The 22,190-nt window shown below is 41.1% G+C and overlaps 1 protein-coding gene across 1 annotated transcript; it reads right to left on the bottom strand.

The window, feature by feature from the left end:
• Nucleotides 1-9,682: 9,682 nt before the first annotated feature.
• LOC143323848 (dehydrogenase/reductase SDR family member 13-like) lies at nt 9,683-18,104 on the bottom strand. Its single transcript, XM_076735967.1, has 5 exons — nt 17,721-18,104; nt 16,805-16,923; nt 16,234-16,357; nt 12,229-12,555; nt 9,683-10,549 (listed from the first exon to the last, which is right to left on the bottom strand). The coding sequence occupies exons 1-5, from the start codon at nt 17,845-17,847 to the stop codon at nt 10,296-10,298; spliced, it is 951 nt and encodes a 316-aa protein (XP_076592082.1). The 5' UTR covers nt 17,848-18,104; the 3' UTR covers nt 9,683-10,295.
• Nucleotides 18,105-22,190: the final 4,086 nt, after the last annotated feature.

The following is a 22,190-nucleotide window of genomic DNA, read 5'->3' as shown; positions in this document are numbered from 1 at the left end:
CCCTTCTTTTTTTGTGTGTGCTGTGCGTCCCCTGGATTGGGCTCCCCCAACTAAAGTATTTGCATGTGTGTGTGGCTGCCACGTGTGACTGGGGTGACCTGAATTTTCCTGTTGGATCCCTCACACTCTTGTGGACCCGTCTCCCTGCCGGTAAGCCTCAGCACTGATAGGTCCCCCCCGTCCTTATCCCTTGTGTGCCAGTGGCGTCTATTGTTTTTTTTTTGTGTGCATTTTGTAATAAAGGATTGGTTGTTTATCTTTTTTTAAGCACGTCTTCTGCCTCATTGTTACGAACCTTTGTGCCTTTAACTTGGGGTTTGTTGCTGTATTTCCTTGGGTGAAACTCCCAAGGTGGCGTTGTCCGGCTTGCCCTGGTTAGTGATATTCACTAACCAACCTACTATTAATTGCCCTCATCTGTCCTTGTGTCGCCACACTATCTAGCTCTTCCTGGTGTGGGGTGAGCTCTGTAGCCTGACTTGTAATTCTCCCTCCTGGCTGCCTGCCCGGCTGCGTCTTTTACCTACGGTATTCCTGCGCCCTAATTTAATAACGTTTGTAAATAAATTAATAAAGTATACCTTTTATATATTTCTGCTGCCCGTCTTGTGTGGGTTTGTTCGCCTCCCCTGACAAGAGCCTTACCATTAAATCCCAGGTGGGGGCAGGATTCCTCTGCCTGGTTCATGAGGTAAATTACAATACACTGTTAATAGAGATTTAGTAACGGCAACTTGTTGTTACATTTCCTCCACCCCTGTATAGCAATCCTGTAGCACTTCCGGAGGGGAGCAGCACATTCCTTCAAACAAATTTCTCCAGCATGTTCTTCAGAGTCTGACTTAGCCTCTCCATCAGTCAGTCCATCTGGGGGTGATATGGGGTGGTCTTAGTGCCTTTAACTTATAACAACTGATAAACCTGATATAGCAGTTTGGACAGGAAGTTTGTCCCAAAGTCTGTGAGGACCTGTCTTGGTATGTCTACCCTTGAAAAAAGTTGAGTAAGACGATTTGCAATTTGTCTGGCCTTAACAGATCTGAGGCGAAAGGCTTCTGGGTAACAAGTGGCAGAATCATAAATTACCTAAATATACCAATTGCCTGATGAACTGTTTTCAAGGGGTCCCACTACATCCATGCCTATCCTGTCAAATGGTGTGTCAATGAGAACCAATGGCTGAAGCTGGGCACGGGCTGCTCCCCTAGGTAAAGTTAGCTGAGATGTTTCACATGAAACTCAAAACTCCTTGACATCAGTGTACATGTCTGGCCAAACAAACCTACTAGCAATTCTGTTAAGGGTTTTCTGGAATGCTCGGTGGCCTGCCCAGGGGATGGAATGACCTAGCTCCATGACCTTGCAGTGTAAGGCCCTCTGGCTCTAAGGCCTTAACCTTACCCTGGCACTGGTAAAGAATGCCATTCTGAATCACATAACTAGCATCACCTAAACAGTCTGCTCTGCTTTGCTTCTTACCCTCCACCTCTGAGACCTTGTCAAACCTGGATTTTAGCGCTGAATCAGCTCACTGCAGTGCTGCTATGTCAGAGGGAATGTGAAAATCTAAGGATTTCCAGGGCTCCATTGCTTTCTCACCACGTTCCCTGGCAGTAGCCAAAACCTTTACCCTGCTTCTATGAGCTCTCCACTTTGGCTGCTTGACTGGATCAAATAATGGAGATTTAGTAACAGTAACTTGTCGTTACCACTGTTTCCACTGCAAGAGGAGGTGTTCTGAAAGTGATTTGAGGGGGTTTGACGCATTTAAGATCTTTTTGACAAACCAAAAGCTATGAAAGTTGTGAGAGGATGTCCAAAACAATGAAAAGTGGATTGATGTCAATGAAAGTATACTCTTGCACTGTATAGTTGGGAAACATGAGGCTGATAATAACTGTGGTAACACAAACTAACAGATGTGCTTTGGTTATCAATATATTCATAAATGAGCAAACTCTTGAAATAAATTTGAAAAGTGAATATTTTAGGCAAAAGTTTCCTCCTGAAAATGATTTGCTGAGGTTTTATTATTTTCAGATTTTTTTTTTTTTAATCACAAACTCCCAGGTGTGAAATGTGTGAGGGCTGTCTCTCTGTATAAGGCAGAGGTTTGAGAATTCTTTATAGGTAATGGGAAAAATATGAATTCATAAGAGTTTCCAGTTATTCTATAATCAAGTAAGTTGCTTTTGCCATATGCAAACCTCACTTCGACACACCATGGAGCGCGTGAAGCCGGTTTATGAAGCTTGGTCTGACTGTACCTTCCTGGATTCTTGTCGGGGGACCAGTGAGTAATATTTTCGGTTGGTGACAGGTGATCCAGTAAAGCTTTGACACAGAACGACTGGGGAGTGTTTCAGAAACAGACCCTACTCCTTTACGTTAACCGGAATGTTGTTTGAAGATGAACTAACAGCATGAATGAAGCTAAGCAAGTTAGCCGGAGCAGACGTCCACAGTCTTAAGGTGAGGCTCGTTTTCTGTTACATCAGCCGTCTTCCCCTTCAGCTTCACTGAGCTGGGGCATCTCACTCCTCTGAAGACGCGGTAATACACTATCACATACAAGGAAACTGCTCCTGCTATGTAAAAACCCAATGCCGACATCGCTTCACTCAGCCTACAACTGGCTTCAAGTTGAGTAAAACGAATACATTATTCCGGTACAGTTTCAAAATAAAATCCTTGTGAAACAACAATTTTTTTTTTTTTTACTCTTTGTTCAGCACGAAAGTATCAAAATTATTTTTAGATATAGGCTAGCACAAGTCGCTTTTGATAAACGTGGCAAAATGATGTCATTTAGATCTACATCATAATTTTACTAAAATCATTAAGAGTTTACTTTGAATGACATCAAATGCCACCAGTTTGGGCAACATCCGGTTGGACTTCCCGGTTTAGCGTTACCGAATCGGCAGATGTCGCCATATATCTATTCAAAGTAAAATTAATATTGTGAAAAAGAAAGTACGGTCCAAACAGGATGTCGCGTTAAGTGAAAAGCACTCTCTCTGCTTCTATAGTCATCATCTCTGGAGCTATCCAGTGTGATTAGAAGTAGAATAGTGACTCAGGTGCACTAAACTGGTGTGCTTTAGTCAGGTGCACTAAACTGGTGTGCTTTAGTCATGCACTGTGATATATGTGCTGACTCGTAACAATGACATTAAATAAAACACAGAAAAAGCTACAGTATTCCGATACATTACCTGAAAATGACTACATATATAATGTAATCTGATTACACATAGTTACACTAATAAGAGTGTTAGGTGTAAATGTGACAGGGAAACTGATGTCATTTAAAGAGGCACAAGGTGAGCCTCGTCACTGTTATGTAATCGACTGTAAATAACAGTAATCACAATAAGATAAGATAGATAAGACTTTATTGATGTCACACCCGGGAAATTTAATCATTAAGTAAGTATTACAAAGAGCAAGCACAGTAGCATAAAGAGGTCAAAATAAAAAAGTATACAAGGTACAGAATAAAAAAACAGCTAGCGGGCACCGTGACATCAATTTGATGTTGAAGATTGGTCAAGATTTTGATCACAATGATAAATAGCCTACAGAAGCTTTGACCTCCTTATGGTTGTAAAAAGGGCCAACCAAAGGATCAATCTCACATCCAATTACTGCATCATACATTGTTAATCAATATATTTGACATCAATACAACGTAGCTGCACAAAACTTGACATCAAATTGACGTTGATTTGAAGTCTGGAGACACGGCATTGAATTGATGTCACATTGATGTTCCAATAAAACTGCTCAAGTTGAAGCATTTTGCAATGGGTGTGATTTTTTTGTTCTTGCTTTAGGGATGATAACAGACAAAAGACTTAGCAACTAGCATGAAGCTATTAAACTCTCAATCTAAATATTCATACAGAAAATACATCAACCAACATCAGCCAATCCGCTTCAACCTAGTTGTTTACGATTTGCCCCTCGATGTCATCATAAGCCAAAGTCCCGCCTCACAGTGCGCTCTGAGACACTCATAGGCACGCAGGTGTTTGGGGGCGTGCCCAGATTCGCACCCGGCACAAGCGGGGAAGTCAGGTCTTCTGGGTGTCTTCTTAACCGGCGACTGTGTTCGTCAGCACTGCTAAAAGCTTTTTGTTGGTAAGTACGCACATTATGGTCATATTGTTGTCATTATTAGTGTACAGTGACCTTAAATTGTAAAGGGTGTATCGTCAATGTTTCAAATTACGTGACATTAAGCGACGTTAATAGCAGTTAGCCAACTAGTAGCTAACGCTAATGGCTATATGCCTATTCACGCTCAACTGCAGTAAATGCCACTATTTAAAATAATGTGCAATTTATCCGTATTTAACGTGACTCAAAGTCTGTGAAAATGCCCGGTAATTAGCCACCAGTTTGGGGGGAGTTATACCGAACTAATAGTTAGCAGTTAGCCAGCTAGCTAACGTTTAATGAGCGTCCCGCCACCACTCCCATCCTGGCGAGTGACAGACAAGCCGCCTCAGACATGACTCGCAATACAGCGGGATGATTCTGTTCTGGCCTGCCACTGAGTCAGATCATTTTTAAAACGTCTTTTAAAACGTACGTACAACAATCCAACCCCAGTGTATTTAATTTTTTAATATATCGATCCCTGTCAGCAGGGAATAGCAACTCAAAGTACGTCATGACAACTTGTTAGAGTTAGCAAAACAAGTGTAAATTCGGCGTTTTTACATTATAGCGGGGGTGTTTTCCCCACGGCGCTAACCTGACCGCTTTCTGCATAGATATGCAGAATTCTGCTGCTGCTGCTGCTGCTGCTGCTTCTTCTCCTCGTCCTTATTAATTTGGCGGTCGGCAAACAATGTAGCGGTGCATTACTGCCACCCTCTGACGCTACGACGTTAAAACATCTGATTGGCTACCTATATCCCCTTGGTATAAAAAATGCATTTGTGGATCGGGTCACGTCAGGAGAGTCTCAGAAATATTCACACACAAATGCGCAGAGGTTCACAAATAATAAACACTTGCAGATTCCATTCAGCAGTCACAGCCTGGAGCCAGTGAGGCTGCCATTGTGTCCTGGATGGCGGCCTATTTCAGCGCCAGACAGGAAAGGTGGTGGTGGCCGCAAGACTGCTGCAGCTGACAGTGATGTTAACTATAATGTACAATCTGTACTGTAAAGTATTGGATTTTTGTTCACTTGTGCTGTTTGTGTTAGACCTGTAGTTTACACCTGTAGTTAGTCAGTTACCTGTTAGCACAGCTGCATAGCTGTGGAGATCGATCCAACCTGGGATGAGTCGTTTCAGAATAAAAATGTTTTGTTATACTTGTATGTTTGATCATTGAGAGAGAATGCCATGGGGGAAAGTATTGGAGCAATAGCAATTATAGAACACAAGAACTCAGCGTAGATGATGCCAAACATATTATAATTACAGTACTGTATACAATACACTTTATAGAATTGCTATTTTAAAGGTCATGTGCATGAAACACTGCAGAAATGCAAAGATCTCGTACACTGTCTTGTATGTTAAACAGAATTGGCTTCATTTAGGTCGTATCCGTCTTGCAGGACCTTCATCAGCTTTTAATCCTGATGACGATCCCGTGAGACAGAACGTTCATCTACGTAAATAAAGCCAATTCTGTTTGCAATACAAGGCGGTGCAGGATCTTTCCATCTGTGCTTTTGCTTTTTTTTTTTTTTTGCAAAAGTTTGACATAGAAACAATGTCAAAATAACATCAATATAATTATTTGGGAGAAATTTCAAATAAGTTTGATATTGAAGTAATGTCAAAATAACATCAATAAAATCATTATTTGACATATATCAAATTGATGTCAAAGGATTGATGTCATGTTGATTTACGTTTTTGACCAAATTATGATGACAATTTGATATCAGTGTTTGATGTCATATTGATGTTGAATTGACATCAGATGCCCACTGTGATGTATATGTGCTGTAGGAGACATACAGGTTGAAGATGAGGAGCACAGTGTGCTTGAGAGAGAGAGAGAGAGTGTGTGTGTGTGTGTGTGTGTGTGTGTGTGTGTGTGTGTGTGTGTTGCAGAGGCGGTGGTTCACGTGGGAGTAGGCGTGTGCACGCGCGGAAGTGTGTGTGTGTAAAGGTGTGCACTCACCTGTGACACAGATGAGAGAGTCAGGGTTGGGTAGTAGCCATAATTTTTTTAACCGCTATCCACTCATTCATTTATCACTTTTTATCTGTTTAATCCGCTGGTTTTCATTTTTTCCATTCATCCATCTTTGCTGCGCTGTGATAGCTCTGTGCTGTTTGTTCATAATAAACGCACCAAAAACATCTTTGAATCTGAGCGTATCTGTCATCACAGCCGCCTAGCGCGTCACAAATCTGCGAACCTGAGGGTGAGTGTGTAGTGATCCTGAAGAATAGTTTGTGTGACCAGGTATTTATCACGTTGTGGGGACAATCATCTGTTTACACAGTTACATTGTGGGGACTCACCTGCCTCATGGGGACAAAATGCAGGTCCCCTTAATGTAAATCATTGTTAGGATCCTGTTATTTTGGTAGCCTTGTTCCTGTTTTACTTTGGTAGCCTTCCCTTGTGTGTCTTAGTTTCTTTACTTCCTGTAGGTTTCCCGCCTTTGTTAGGTTGATTGGGTCCACCTGTGTCTGTTTAGTTCCCCCCTCTATTTAAGTCTGTGTGTTTCTTTTGTCTTTGTGGGATCATCCCCTTGCGTGTGGTTTCCTTGTTCCAAGTGACTTTAGTGAGTATTCTGGCCTAGTCCTTGTTCTTCTAGTTTGGTTATGAGTTTGTTTTCCTAGAACTGCCTTTTGTTTTTTTGGATTTTGTATGTGGTGGATTTTGGTTGCCTTTATTTTTGGCTGAATAAATTACTTGGACTGCCTCTGCTCAGCCTTTTGTCTTTGTCAAGTCTGCACTTTTGGGTTCACTCCTTGTTTTTGCTCAACGACCACTAATCGTAACAAATCATTACATTTTAGGGTGAAGACTGAGGATAGGGTTACGGGTTAGGTAAGCTTAGGTTAGGTATAGGGTTAGGAATAGGCAAATAGTGGTTATGGTTAGTGTCTCCAGGAAAAGAATGTAAGTCTATGTAATGTCCCCACAAGTGATGAAAAAACAAAGAGAGAGAGAGAGAGAGAGAGAGAGATGTGTGTAGTGGTTTGGCATAGATAGGTGTGTAAGTGCATCTTAGAGTAATGCATGCACTGAGGAGGCTGATGGGGTTAGATGAAGATTTTGATCGGGAACCTTCCAAACAAGCTAATCTTAAGGTTAGAAGTGATGTTACATATACAAGCAATGTTCCAAAAAGAGGTTTATAGCTATTAAATACAATCAGCAATACATGTGTGTTCTTTCCAACAAGGAAAGCCAACATTTTGTACATTCTGATACACATTTATTAATCTTGTCAGTAATAGTAAATATAATGTAATGATGTGAACCATTTAATGATCAAGGCGTAAATGATGCTTCATTAAAAGGTATAACATTGTCACATTACTGTCAGGATCGTTGAGTTAACTTATTGGTTCTTGACTCAAGAAAGGCCATTTTTATGATTAGAAAGCTTATTATGAGATTTTGTTTTGAAACATGTTATCAATTCTACAAAAGTATTATTCATAATTTACCCAAGGCAAAGGTATGTGGAGAATGACACCTGTTCAATCTGCAAACCACCTGCAGTATTCCAGAGGATCTGAGAACTCACCGAAAACTATGTAGAATGAAGAAATATTACACACATGTAGGACTTTTAGATTTAGAATTACTTTATATACTTTATACTCCAAACACTGCTCTGAAAGTTGCTGAGTCATGGTGTGTCAACCATCCAGTTCAACTGGTCTTTATGTAATTAGGTGAGAGGCAGTGAAAGAAGGGGAACAGATCTTCACCACAATCCACTCATACTTCGTTTGGATATTGGCTATTTGGATTTTACACTTAGTTTAATTTCAGCTCTGTTTGAGTTCCATGCTAAACAGAAAATGTTTTTCACTGAGTAGAGGTTTTCACACTAGATTGAGAACTAGTTGAGCCAAACCATTACCATAGCTTTAATTACACTTGTTAGTCTTGAGCTAAGCTTTTCACAAAACAAGTACAAGGCAACAATCCCGTTGAAGAAAAGACATTAGCTGAGGTTCATGTACAGAGATCACAGTGTGGAATGGTCTGGCCTGCCTGAACAGGAGTCCTACAGAAAAGCATTCTGATGAGCTGCACAGATAACATGGCAACTTTATCTATGTGCTGGCTTACTGTATCTAAGGTCATGACATGCCAGCTTAGCTTAGTTTAACCATTCATTGTTTACTGTAATACAATTACAGTTAGCCATTTGGCAGATGCTTTTATCCAATGCAACATACATATGAATTCACACACCGATGGCACAGCACCAGGGACAGTTTTGGGCTTCAGTATCTTGCCAAAGGATACTTCGGCATGTGGACTGCCGAGGCCAGGGATCGAACCACCGACCTCTTGGTGGACGACCGCTCTACCTCCTGAGCCACAGCCATCCACAATAATATTTTCTCTCAAAGATTTGTTGCAGATTTTGTTGCACACTGCAAATGAGAGATAATAGCTATGATTTAGTCACATACAGATGCAACAAGTGTAAAGTCTTCTTCTGTATGTGAACTTAGTGGGACTGATATTCTCCAGTGCCTTAGTTGGCTACATATTCCAATTTCCAAAGTAATGGTGGTCAATGCTGACATTCAGTTGCCTTTTCCAAGGCCTTTACAGGCAGCAAGAATGCATACAAAATCAATGGAAATACTCTGTGACAAACAGAAACAGACTGATGTTTTGTGCCACTGTGTTTAGACACTGCAGATAGATAGTCTTTATTTTCCCATCTTCATGTCTAGGACCACACCAATAAACACAATAAATACAACAGATACGTGTCTTACACTCCTACCACTGAAAGCTGTTGTTCTATTGTTCTGTACAATTTATTTTCTCTCAGTCATCTCTGTAAAGTTTTTGACTGTTTGGGCATTTCAGAGTGGATGAATGACTCTTGGAAAACAAGATGAAATGACTTTGTGAATGGAAATCGTTTTCACATGCAAACAGGTTTTGCAGCACCATGGTGTGGCCGTGGCATCACAGTGTGTCTCAAAGCCTTCATAGTACTGTGTCTCAGTGCTAATATTGTTAAACTGTCATTAATAAGTTACATCTTTATTAGCTGCAGCACTCTTTAGAAAGACTAATTTAGCAGGCAATGTGTAAAATGTAATGTCATTACAGTTCCCTCTTTGTTCTTAGAAGTTTTTAAACTACTCTCTACTTACCACCAGAGAGATACGTATGTTTAGTGTGTTACATCGTCATGGGGTCATTAATGTTCTGATGCTGTTGAACCAATAACCTGCTCAGAACCCAAGATCATTTTCATTATTTAGTAGCCCCTAATGACTCCTGCCACGTCCCACTGTCAGTGGACTGTGCATGCTGTCTGTTTTGTCCAAGTTCCCATCAAGTCACAACCCATCCATTTCCTGTTTTACCTCGAAAACATGAAAAACAACCAGTACTAATATGCTGCAATAACACTACAGGTCCTGTGTCATGAACCAGCAGAAAGTCAGACCAAACAAGGGACACCACACAGATAATTATGCATTAAATTAAAAATCATTTATTTCACCAGGTTTCTGCCTGTCAAAAGAAAGTATTTCCTCACCGTCATCAGCAAGTGCTTGGTCATGGAGCAATTGTCAGGTCTCTGTACATTAAAGAGTATGGTCTAGACCTGCTCTACATGGAAAGTCATGAGATTACTTTCATTGTGATTTGGCGATTTAGAGATAAAAGTGATTTATAGATAAAATTGAGATTGAAATTGAAAACCATAATTTTTAGTTGAATGCTTTTCCAGGCCCTGTAAAGAAAATCTCATGCACTAATAGTAACTTGATTGTTTATTAATACTTTGCATCAATAATTCAAGATATACAATGCATGAATAAATCTTTGGATTTATCTCATCTTAACAAGCTCCTACAAGGTGTTACATAATTAGTCATTACCTTATATAGGAAAACAGATATAGCCAATTTAAACAGTGCTGTCACAACTATTCTGTTAACTTCAAGATAGTCTGTCGACTACACTGGCTCTTCTCTGTATCATATTAGGAAAGTGGCAGTGCTGGGCTTGCCAAACCAAAATGTGTCATGTGTCATTGGTATCTAATATCACAATGACAACCCAATATCAGGATGGAAAGCTTTTTATGCGAGACCACACAGTCTCTCACTGAGCTCCCACAGCTTCTTTGCTGCAGCGTCATCCTTGGCTTTAGCAGAAGGTTCTTTCAAAGCGCAGTTGGAGAAGTAACGTCCGCTGAGAGGTTCGAGTCCCTCCTGGAGAGCACAATGCAGAGTGGTCTGGGCTCCGTCGACAGTATTTTTAGTGAAAAAATAAACCAGGGGCACTGCCATTTGCAGTGTGAGACTGTTCCTTCCCAGGTCAGACTTGATAGCTCCTGCACAAACAAAAAATAGTGATTTTTAGCTGCAATTGTAAAAATAACCTGTTATTATACTGTTATTTTACAGACACACACACATACACACATATAGTCCTATCTGTGGATTGAATGTGTTCAGTCTGGCAACAGTTTTCATCCTCAGCTCAGTGGATGCTGCTGTCATGACTGGTGGTCTGGGGTCAATTCTGTCTCCATGTTGTTCAGTAGTATTCCCACTCTGTTGGTGCCTCTCAATCTCTAGCTGTGCTAGTAGCTTCCCTCTATTGATGTTAGAGCCCTGAGCTACCAGGTGCCTCTTGGTCATTGTGGATGTTGGTCTTCTGCTCATCCATAGTTCCCACGTTGTATGTAACCTCTCTCCTTGGTGTTGCTGTTACAGTAGCATTTCATCAATTCAATATTCTCAGTCCTTCAGGGCCATCATTTTAAAGCGACATCAATTAAAAAGATGTGTGGAACAGCTGCATCATCTGTTCATTGTTTTGTTGTAGCCCACCACTGAATTTTCTGTCAGACGAGCATCGTGTTCATGACAACTTATATATTTACCTTAAATTCAATTCACAACATAGCATAATGTGAAAATGCTGTTTGCACTAAAACAAACATCATGCCATGATTATATAGCAGTTTAACTGGGTCTAGCCTACATTTAATGACAAATCGATATATTAATTTGAAATGTCATTAAGGAATCTAGTTAAAACAGCTCCTCACAAGGCACTACACAAACAGTGAAGGGCATAAAGTTTGATGCTGCATTGGACCATCTTAAGTAACTAATACAATTTATGAACACTTATATTGTGGAGTCCTGTTCCCGCCATGGTTTGCATATTCCAGCTGTGTCATGCCATCATGGCTGCTGAAAAGACTTCTACATAGGATACACCTGTGTGTCCTCGCTCATAGTTCCTCTTTCCTTGGTCCTCTCTCATTGAGATGCATTTTAGAAATTGAGACATCCTTTAACATGGCGTGTTAAGCTCAATTTCCAGGTCACAGGAAGGAGGACCAAGGAGAGAGGACAGAAGGAGGCACAAGATATAGAAATGAGAAAAGCTGCCACTCTTTTCTACTCACTCCTTGCCAGATTGTCCAGTGTTGCTCTGTTATTGTTTCATGCCACTGCATTTGACCAGTCTGCCTGATTATTTGGACTTTTGATTTCTTGCCTGCTCCTTCTTGGATTTATAGATTTATTGCCTGCTTTGAACTGCCTCTCTGATTTTGTTCATTACCCTTGTCATGGTCTTGTAAAAAAAAAAAAAAAACAACAACAACATTGAACTGCATGAGCTCTTCCTCTGTCATCTGCATTTCGGTCCTACCCATTGCTCTGCTCACTCCAGCCTTGACATCCAGGAGTCTTTGGTCATACTAGAGGCCTAACATCAAGGGATCTTCAAAGTCATTGGAATGCATTGTCAGGGCACCATGAATGTCTGGTCCAGATTCCGTGGCAATCCTTTCAATATTTATCAACATATTCCAGTCTAGACCAAAGTGGTGGACTGACCCACCTACACTCCTGCCCCAAGATCCTTGCAAATTGTCCTCAGTTTGCATTGAACTGTATTAAACTCCCCATTTTATGGAAACTGTGTTCAGTAATTCCTTGTTTTAAGACTTTATTATCCATTTGCATGAGTTGACATGCTCTGACCACTGACCTGGATGGAGGCTGTAGCAGGTGACCTTAGTTCCCTTCAGTCTTTTGGCCAGCTCATGGTTGAAGAGGACATTGCACAGTTTGCTATCGCAGTAGACCTTGAAAACCTCCTTGAACGAGGCGTCCATTCCCAAAGCCTTTTGTGTGTTCAGGCAATCAAAATCAATTGTTCCATATTGATGTCCCATAGACGACACATTGACCACCCTGCTCGGTTCACACTCCTTCAGCCGGTCCAGCAACAGGTTGGTTAACAGGAAGTGACCAATGTGGTTGACGCCAAACATCATTTCCAGCCCGTCCTCTGTGCGACCCTGCAGGAAAACACCTGTGATAAAAGCATGGACAAACCTTAATCCTGTTTCCAGACATGGTGATATCAAAACAAGCAAGGCTTGAAACCATCTTACATCTTTGGGAGAGCCTAATGACTCCTTGACACAGACAAGCATATAGTTCAACTTCATTACAATACAACCAAGAGCATAACTGCCACAAATAGTGAAACAAGCAAATGAATTAAGAAGTGACATAATTAAAGACTTTTACTTTTAACACTATTAACATCCTTTAACAACCACTATTAACATTTAACATGGCTTCATTTCAAACAATGGCACACATTCAAGTAATTCTTAACTCTTGGAACATGGTAACATTGCTGTGCAATAAGTTGACAATACATGTCATTAGTTAGTTTTCTAATGAGAATATTAGCAACAGTACTTTGTTATGGCAGTAGGATTTTTATGGCATTTACTATTTTTTTCACAATCTGTACAAATGTACGTACACATAGTTGCTTTTCTTTTCTGCGCCCTTTATACTTTTTTACTTTTGACCTCTTTATGCCACTGTGCTTGCTCTTTGTAATACTTGCTGGCTGTAATAACCACATTTCCTCAGTGTCAGATCAATAAATTCTTATCTTATCAAAGTTTGACTGGTCAAGAAACACAAACGGTAAGATCAGATAGATCATAAAAATGCCAATAGTTGAGCCAAATTATCTGAACCACTTTGTCTATGTAGTTCTCCTCCCCTGTCTATTTAAGTGAGTGTGTTTCCCTTTCTGGCATCATCCCTTATGTGTGGCTTTCCTTGTTCCGAGATTCTGGGTCCCTGTGATATTTTTATGAGTATTTCTAGTCTTGTCCCGGGTTTCCCCATGTATTTGTGAATTTTCATTTAGTTTGCCTTATTTTGTTAAATAAACCATTTGGACTGTTTCCGCTCAGCCTTTTTGTAAAGTCTGCATCATTGGGTTCACTCCTTGCTTTTTGCTCGGCCACAAAATCGTAACAAACAATTGAAGAGTTTTGAAAATGCACAAGACTTTTTGTTTGTTTGTTTGTTTACAATTTCTAGATGTCAAGCACAAACCCCAGAGGGCATTGTGGTGATAAACAGGTTAAAGTAATGTTCAGTTTGGCTAATGGTGGGGAAAAGTTACAGGCAGAGCATGGTGTTATTCCTTGGATCAATTTACTTATTTTAATCAATTCATTTTTGGATTTCAAATGAATTTTAAAACAATTCTACAAACTATAGGGCAACGTTTTGCTATTGATTGCAACAACGTGATTGAATTTGAATCTGGCATCATTTGATCAGCTGCAGAGCTGCAGTCCGACATGCTTCTCTGCACTTCCATTAGAGCAGTTACCCACACAAAACCTCACAGACACTGTGTCTTCCTCCTGACCACCTAAACTAATTCAATCAAAAGTAAACAGGAGTTATACATAAAAATGAAAACACTGCAATAGTACAACAAGATAGGAGAATTAAATGTGGACTCCTTAACATGAGATCTGTGTCTTCTAAAGCTGTATTAGTAAATGAGTTAACATCAGATCATTATATTGATTTATTGTGTCTGCCTGAAGCCTGGCTGTGTCATGAAGAGTATGTTAGCCTAAACGTAGCTAATCCCCCAAGCCATATTAATACTCACATTCCTTGAGGCAGTGGCTGAGGAGGTGAAGTTCCAGCTATTTTTGACTCAACCCTATTAATCAACTCTAAACCTAAACTTAATTATAATTAATTTGAAAGCCTTGTTCTTAGTCTTTCACATCAAACTTGGAAAACAGTGCAGCCACTTTTATTTTTTGTAGTGTACCGCTCTCCTGGTTCTTATTCCAAATGTATGAGTTCTGAGCTTCTATCAGGTTTAGTCCTTAAAACAGATAAAGTAATTATTGTAGGTGATTTTAATGTTCATGTTGATAATGACAGCCTTTGTACTGCGTTTATCTCATTATTGGACTCAGTTGTCCTACACCAGATTCCTATCTGATAGTGCTGTAGCTAAATTTAAGGGAATGATCTCATAATTCGATGCCATGCAGAGACAGCACTGGTTACAAATGACCTTCTTATTGCATCACACAAATGACTTGTCTCTGTAATAGTCTTATTAGATCTTGGTGCTCCATGGTGTAATGTGCTGCTTGGACACAAACCAGGGATATTAGTCTCTGGTTTGTGTCCAAGCAGCAAGCTTGCTGAAACTCTAGCATGCCCACTGTGTCCGGCGAGAGGTTCTTTGGAGCACATCCTGTGCTGCTGCCCCAAAGCCCTGGGAGAGGGGAGGTACACGTGGTGCCACAACCAGGTACTGAATACAGTAGCAGACTCCATTTGCTCCATGAATCCAGCAGAGCAAATATCAGCTCCCAGCAGGGAACATCACCTTTGTCAAAGCAGGGAAGAAAGCTCAGGGCTTAAAACCTCTGCCCGTGATTGGTAGCTGTGAGTGGACCTGGGAAGACAGCTGAAGTTTCCCTAGCACATTGCAATGACACCTCTCAGGCTAGACTTGGTCCTAATATCTCATCAAAGCAAGTGGTGGTCATGGAACTTACAGTCCACTGGGAAGACCGAATAGGGAGCTTGTGGAAACCTGCAGAGGGAATGGAACCTGTGAACCCATCAAGGTGGGCTGCAAGAGATTCCCAGGGCAGTCTCTGCAGCGACCACTCAGGCTTCTGGGCATCAGAAGATTGCAGGAGAGAAAAGCCACCAAAAACATCTGCAAAGCTGCAGAGAAAGCTTCTAGGTGGCTGTGGATTAAGAGAGGGCATCCATGGTGTAGTGTGCTGCTTGGACACAAACCAGGGACTGATCATCCTGGGTTGGGTCGCCCAGGTGAGGGTGTCTGATGATCAAAGACCCAAAACGCCTGATGACCCCAGGTTCTTCACTGACAATGTGTCCAAGCCGCATCATCTCCACATAGATGGTTTTTGTCCATGGTTTTACAAAACAGCTGCTGTGGCAGAAGCGGAGTGGATGAAGCTACGACAAAGCAAAGAGGAGATACAGACTGTGGCTGATCCAGGGACAGATCCTGGCAGAGGTGGAGGAGGAACACCACAGCAGAACGGTGTCTATGCGAGAGCAAGGAGCTTGGACCAAGACCCACCAAGACTCAACTTTCTGATCCAGTCAGTGTGCAATGTCCTCCCAAGCCCATCCAACCTGCATAGATGGGGTCTTGCCGAAACTCCAGCATGCCCACTATGTCCGGCAAGAGGTTCCTTGGAGCACATTCTGTGTATCCTAGTAATAGTAACCTATTAACGAGGGCTGCCACTTTTTAATCAAATGAGTCTCATAAGACTGCATTAATTTATATAATTATTTCGAGAAATGTTTTTGAATAATCAGGTGTTTTCCCTCTGGCAGCACCAATGATGCTGCTAACATGTCACCAGTCCCTGTTTGTTTGGGCACATTTGTTCTGAATCTGAATCTGAATTTTTACAAAAAATTAAACTATGTATTTGTGTACAATGCTGAACTATTAAATGTGCGTACATATAAGTGTATATATATACATAGATGCAATATTATTGAAAGGAAATGGGAATGGATGGAAGGAAGGTCTGCCTTCGACTTCGCCCTGATCCTCTGTTCTCTGGCAAACAACTCTGCTTTCAGTATGGGCTTTCTGGTCCTGTGCAGATATACAAAATCAAGCTACAATGAACAGTCTAACCTGCATTGTTGATGAGGATGTCCAGTCTGGGCTCCGATTTCAAGAATGTTTCAGCAAAGCTGCGAACAGACTTGAGACTCCCCAGATCCAACTGCATGAACACCACCTTATTACTGCCACTCTCCTGTGGGACATATTTCAACTGAATCAGTGGTATAATATTAAATGAAGTAGCACTGTGGACTTTTTTTTTTTAATTAAGGTCTGTGCGCCAAAATGAATGTCAAAGATATTTCCAAAAATGCAACAGTGCAAAAATGTTTTGCAACAGTGTGGTTTATTAGTGTGGACCCACACACACTGACACAGAAATCAGCTACCATCTACCTCTACATTATTGAATGGAAACTGACATGGGTCCATTTGTGAACAAATATGGCAAGTATGAACTTTATACAGACAATAAAATCCTCACACAATCTTTATAAGCAACTACAAGCTTGTACATGGCATGAAGTAACCGCAGGCTCATCAGTAAGGCATTTAGGACAGAGAACCTTCTCTTGCTTGGGAAATGTGAATAAATCAGTTAATCTTCATAGACGCAACAGAGCATGATTTCTATACTCACTCTCATGACTTCCTTAAGAGCAGCCTCTCCTCTCTGCTTACTACGACAGGCCAGAATCACTCTGGCTCCTCTTTTAGCCACATCTATGGCTGTAGTCATTCCAATGCCTGTGTTGCTACCTGGGGATAAAAAGCAAGAAACATGGGTGATGTTTTATTTGCAAGTCCAACATACTGGATGCATTTAATAATAAAAACAGCTACTCAGCTTTTAACCTACACGGATACTGGATTTGGATCTGTATCAGATAGACATAGTGAAAGTGAACTGTCGGATCAGTTGTATAACTGAGGTGAGGGAAAGTATTCAACCTTTAATAGGTACATGTAACATAATGAAATTCCTTTTGTATTTTTAAATTCTTTAAGTATGATGAACCAAAATTCTTGGAGACTTTAAAGGAAGACTTGATTCAATATATAATTAAAAAAAAAATTAAGTATCATGTCACATTTTCTAGCCTGTACTTTTGTCATTCATGGTTTTGCAGAATGCCAAACTTTATGAAAGAAACTCTTCAATATTAGAGCACAGAAGGACTTCTTTACTCCCTGACCTGATACCGTACTCCAACCCAAACTACTAATTTTGCACATTATTTTTGTACTTTCAAATCTGATATTTTCTTAAAGCTTTGTTGACATGTAGAAATGCAGCAGTGGTTTAGTCACAGACTTACTGCATCTGTAGTTGGTTGGTAAGCTAGAAATATGCTGTATGAGCTATTTCTGAACTCAGAATTTGTTGTGATGTAGTGCATGCATCCAGTGAATATGAAATAGTCAGTGGACGTGACTTTCTGCCACCCTGATGTCACACAGCAGTCTACAAAACACTGTTACTTTGGTACTTAATGTAGAATGTTGCACAACAGATATATTTCTATATAGATTCTGAAAACAGAAACCTGACTTACCGGTCACAATCACAGTTTTCCCATGCAGCGTTGCTTTGCTTGTGCACCGTCTTCCCTTCACAAAAACATGACGGAAAACGTAAGCAACTCCAAAAACAACACCAACACCCAGCAGAAGAGTAATCATTGTTCAAGCCTCAGCTGCTCACAGGCTGCAGTGAGGAAGTCAGGGCAAGTCTGTGCATTTAAACCCACACAGACAAACAAACACCCAGTTCCCGCCTGGGCGTGACAGTGTTTGCTCTGGTTAAAGGTTAAAGCAGACTGGAAGGACCGGAATTCATAAAAGATCATAAAAGACCACCCATAGCAAAATCCAGTTAAATCAAAATAACAGCTTGCATAAGACTTCCCCTCTCCAATAGTATCATCCAATAGGAAAACAGCACCACCTGCAGTTGCAAATGTGCATTTGAAGACCTGCAGATGCAGACTGCGATGTCTGCTGCTTCTTAGCTTTATCGCATATGAATTATGGGACTACATGACTGGTGGGGGGCATACATAAATGAATGCCAATGTTGTCCGCTAGATGTGTAAATAGTACTATAATCATAAATAGTAATAATGATCTGCTGCCCTGAAGTGGCAAAAAAAAAAAAAAAAAATGAAATCAGTGAACACAGATTTCTTTCTTTACACTCACATTAATTAAATGAGAATGATGAAAAAGTTTTACTTTGGTAGATGTTTGATGTGGGCAATATTTGTTTATTCCCAGAAGATTTCCTTCCTTAAAAAATACCCAAATGTCTACTAGCTTCGGTGGTGCTGATGGACTCTATGCGACACAAATAAAACATTTTGGAAAGACATCTCAGGTTCACTATACACTCTCAACAAGTCATGCAGTAATTATCTTACAGGAAGTAAATTGCTAATGAAAGCTGCTTTGATGACCAGGGCCACTAGAAACTAGCATGTCAAATCAAAGAGTCAGTTAGGGCAGCCACCAACCCAGCCACCAGGTCGCAGCCCGGCACCCGGTCACAAGGCATTTTCTACCATATGCATGTACGTATGTCCGTATGTATGTCCATGTTAAACCAGTCAGAAAGGTTGGGGACCCACGAATTAGGGGAAGAAGAGCATAAGGCCCAATCTCAGTGTCCCCCCTTAGGCCTGAAGCCCTGAGCCCTGACGTAGTTGAAGACATGTAAGTGCTTGAGTGTGAGAGGCTGCAATGGCCTAAAATGGAGTAAATACGACTGGGACAGCACTCTGCGATGCAGTCCATGGAGCCTCTGCATCAACCCAGTTGTAATCAAAAATAAATCACACAGAAACCATAATTCAGCATGTGAAATCTTTTTTTTTCTTTTTTGTAAAATGTACTAGCCTCTCAACATCAAAAAACCTTTTAGTTTAATGACTGTATTTGTCAATGTGCTCTGCATCTGTTATTCCTCACTGAGCGCTCTCATCCACTGCAGCAGTGATACTTACTGAGGCGTCTCCCCCAAACTATTGTTCCTTCTAGCATCATTTTTACGCTGGTGATGCTGAGCTATATATACCTGTATAGCCAAACGACCTTTCCTAGTTCTTAAATTTAGAAAACTGGATGGATACAAATTTTCTGTTGACAAATGCTGATCACAGTTACGAGTTGTTAGACCAGCCAAATATGAGCATTTGTCTGACAACTTAACACTGATGGCTGAACCAGTTCTGAAAGCTTGACCATGAAAACCTTGGAGTGATTTTAGATTCTTGTCTGACATTCCAGTCTCATATTACAGCTATTACCAAGACAGCACTTTTCCTCCTAGTAATATTGCTAAAATGTGATATATTCAGTGACTCTCATGAGGAGGACATTGACAGTCTGACAGACAGCATCACGGACTACATAAACTTCTGTGTGGAGAACACTGTACCCACCAGGACTGTACGGTGCCACTCTAACAACAAACCCTGGATTAATCCTGACATTAAGGCTCTCTTAAAGGAGAAGAAGAGGGCCTTCAAGTCAGGAAACAAAGAGGAGCTGAAAACTGTTCAGAGGGAGCTAAGAAGGAATATCAGGGAAGGGAAGGACAGATACAGAAAGAAAATGGAGGAACAGCTGCAGGAGAACAACACCAGGAGGGTCTGGAGAGGTCTGAAATCCATCTCAGGTCACCAGGAGCCAAACTCCCAGGCGGCTGGGGATCCAAAGTGGGCAGATGAGCTGAACACCTACTTTTGTAGGTTTGAAGAAACAACGCCCTGGAGCAGCTGGTCCTTGCCCACCTGCGCCCCCTGGTGAGCTCGTCCATGGATCCACTGCAGTTCGCATATCAGCCTGGCTTCGGAGTGGACGATGCCCTCATCTTCCTTCTCCATAGAGCTCTATCTCACCTGGAATCACCTGGGAGCTCTGTTCGGGTCCTTTTCCTGGACCTTAGCAGTGCTTTTAACACCATCAGGCCAGCCATCCTGAGGAACAAGCTGGAACTTTCGGGAGTGGACCAACACCTCACATGCTGGATAGTGGACTACCTTTCAAACCGCCCACAGTATGTGAGGACATGGGACTGTGTGTCAGGGACTGTCCTCTGCAGTGTGGGGGCCCCCCAGGGAACGGTGCTGGCACCGTTCCTTTTCACCCTCTACACAGCTGACTTTTCCCACCTGTCACCCACCTGCCACCTGCAGAAGTTCTCTGATGACGCTGCCATTGTCGGCCTCATCACAGATGGGAACGACAGGTCATACAGAGAACTCATCCAGGATTTTGTGGACTGGTGCCAGCAGAACCACCTCCTGATTAATGCGGGTAAAACCAAGGAGGTGGTTGTGGACTTTCGTCGGTGCCCGTACTCTTCACCATCACCAGTGAACATCCAGGGAACTGACATTGAGATGGTGACATCTTATAAGTACCTGGGTGTTCATCTGAACAATAAATTGGACTGGACTCATAACACCACTGCACTTTACAAAAAAGGACAGAGCAGACTCTATCTGCTCAGGAGGCTGAGGTCTTTTGGGGTGCGTGGGGCACTCCTGAAGACCTTCTATGACTCTGTTGTGGCCTCTGCCATTTTCTATGGTGTAGTCTGCTGGGGGAGCAGCATCACAACAGCTGACAGGAAGAGGCTGGACAAACTCATCAGGAAGGCCAGCTCTGTCCTGGGATGCCCTCTGGAACTGGTGGAGGAGGTGGGGGAGAGGAGGATGACAGCCAATGACTGCCACCCCCTCCAACACACACTCACTGCACTGAGGAGCTCCATCAGTGACAGGATGCTACATCCGAAGTGTGTGAAAGAGCGGTATTGCAGGTCATTCCTCCCTGCAGCTATCAGACTGTACAATAAAAACTGCTCCAAGTAATCAGTGCAATAGTCTGTGCAATAAGCTGTGCAATAAATCATGTACATAACAGTCTGTAAATACTATCTACAATTTCTTACAATTTTTTTTTTTTTTTTTTTTTTTTTTTACAATTTTTCTTTCATTTTTATTTAAAAATTCTCATTCTTTTGTATATATTCTGATGTTTGTTTCTAAGTTGCATGCACTTCTTATATTAATCTGTTCTACTGATGCTGCTGTAATCTGGAATTTCCCCTCGCGGGACAAATAAAGGAATATTGAATTGAATTGAATTGAATGTGATCTATTTTATTTGATGCTGAAACCATAATCCATGAATTTTGTATCATCCAAACTTGATTATAGTCATGCTCTTCTCTCTGGTCTAGTAGACATCTTAAGCTAGTTCAGAATGGTGCTGGTTGTATTCATGTTGAATCAGTCATATCAGTTGCAAATTTTTATGCATTCTGACTTATTCTAAAATTGTAAGAATATCAAAATCGTACTGAGGGCTTCTATATGCTCACTCCCATGTCAAACAGCATTTCCACTTGTCTGCAATTATTTTGTCCCATGTGAAGTTTTCACCTGATCTTCTCTCTCCGTATCACCTGACCTTTAATCATTAAGAAATTCAGTTATAACTCTTACTAGTACTATGACATGAGGCAGAATGTGAAAAATCAAAGTACAAAGTCCCAAATGGACCCACAAAAACCTGAAAGTAACACAACACAAATCCATTGTTTGTTCTTAGAAAATCTTTCTGTATTTACAGGTTTGAACAGACAAGCAGGTACAGACAAAGAGTGCTTATATACAGAGCAGCACAAGATGTTAAAATGAGTGCTAAAACAATACCGTATTTACAGATGGACTAAAGCGGAAAGTACAGACTAAGAACAAGTTTTATCACAAAACTTCTGGAGCTCTACACAGTATCACAAATTCCATGAACTGTACAGTTAAAAACCAAAAAATGGTAAATCTACATGAAATCCAATGTTTCTCCAATTGAGAGGCACTGAATTATATTTTTGCATTATATATACATAGTGTATAAGCATGTATGTTTTCATACATATATAGCTACCTGCGGTGCAAAAGCAGCAAAAGAAATTAGAATGTATGGAATTCAATACTACAAAATAAAAGGTTTGTGCT

The sequence above is a fragment of the Chaetodon auriga genome, chromosome 7 (genome assembly GCF_051107435.1).
Source record: "Chaetodon auriga isolate fChaAug3 chromosome 7, fChaAug3.hap1, whole genome shotgun sequence".
NCBI lineage: Eukaryota > Metazoa > Chordata > Actinopteri > Chaetodontiformes > Chaetodontidae > Chaetodon > Chaetodon auriga.
This window is presented reverse-complemented; position numbering and strand designations above follow the sequence as displayed.

Coding starts and splice junctions, on each gene's coding strand:
- LOC143323848 (XM_076735967.1), bottom strand. CDS start 17,847: ATGATTACTCTTCTGCTGGGTGTTGGTGTTGTTTTTGGAGTTGCTTAC. Junction 16,924..17,720: donor GAAAACTGTGATTGTGACCG/GTAAGTCAGGTT, acceptor TTTTATCCCCAG/GTAGCAACACAGGCATTGGA. Junction 16,358..16,804: donor CTCTTAAGGAAGTCATGAGA/GTGAGTATAGAA, acceptor TATGTCCCACAG/GAGAGTGGCAGTAATAAGGT.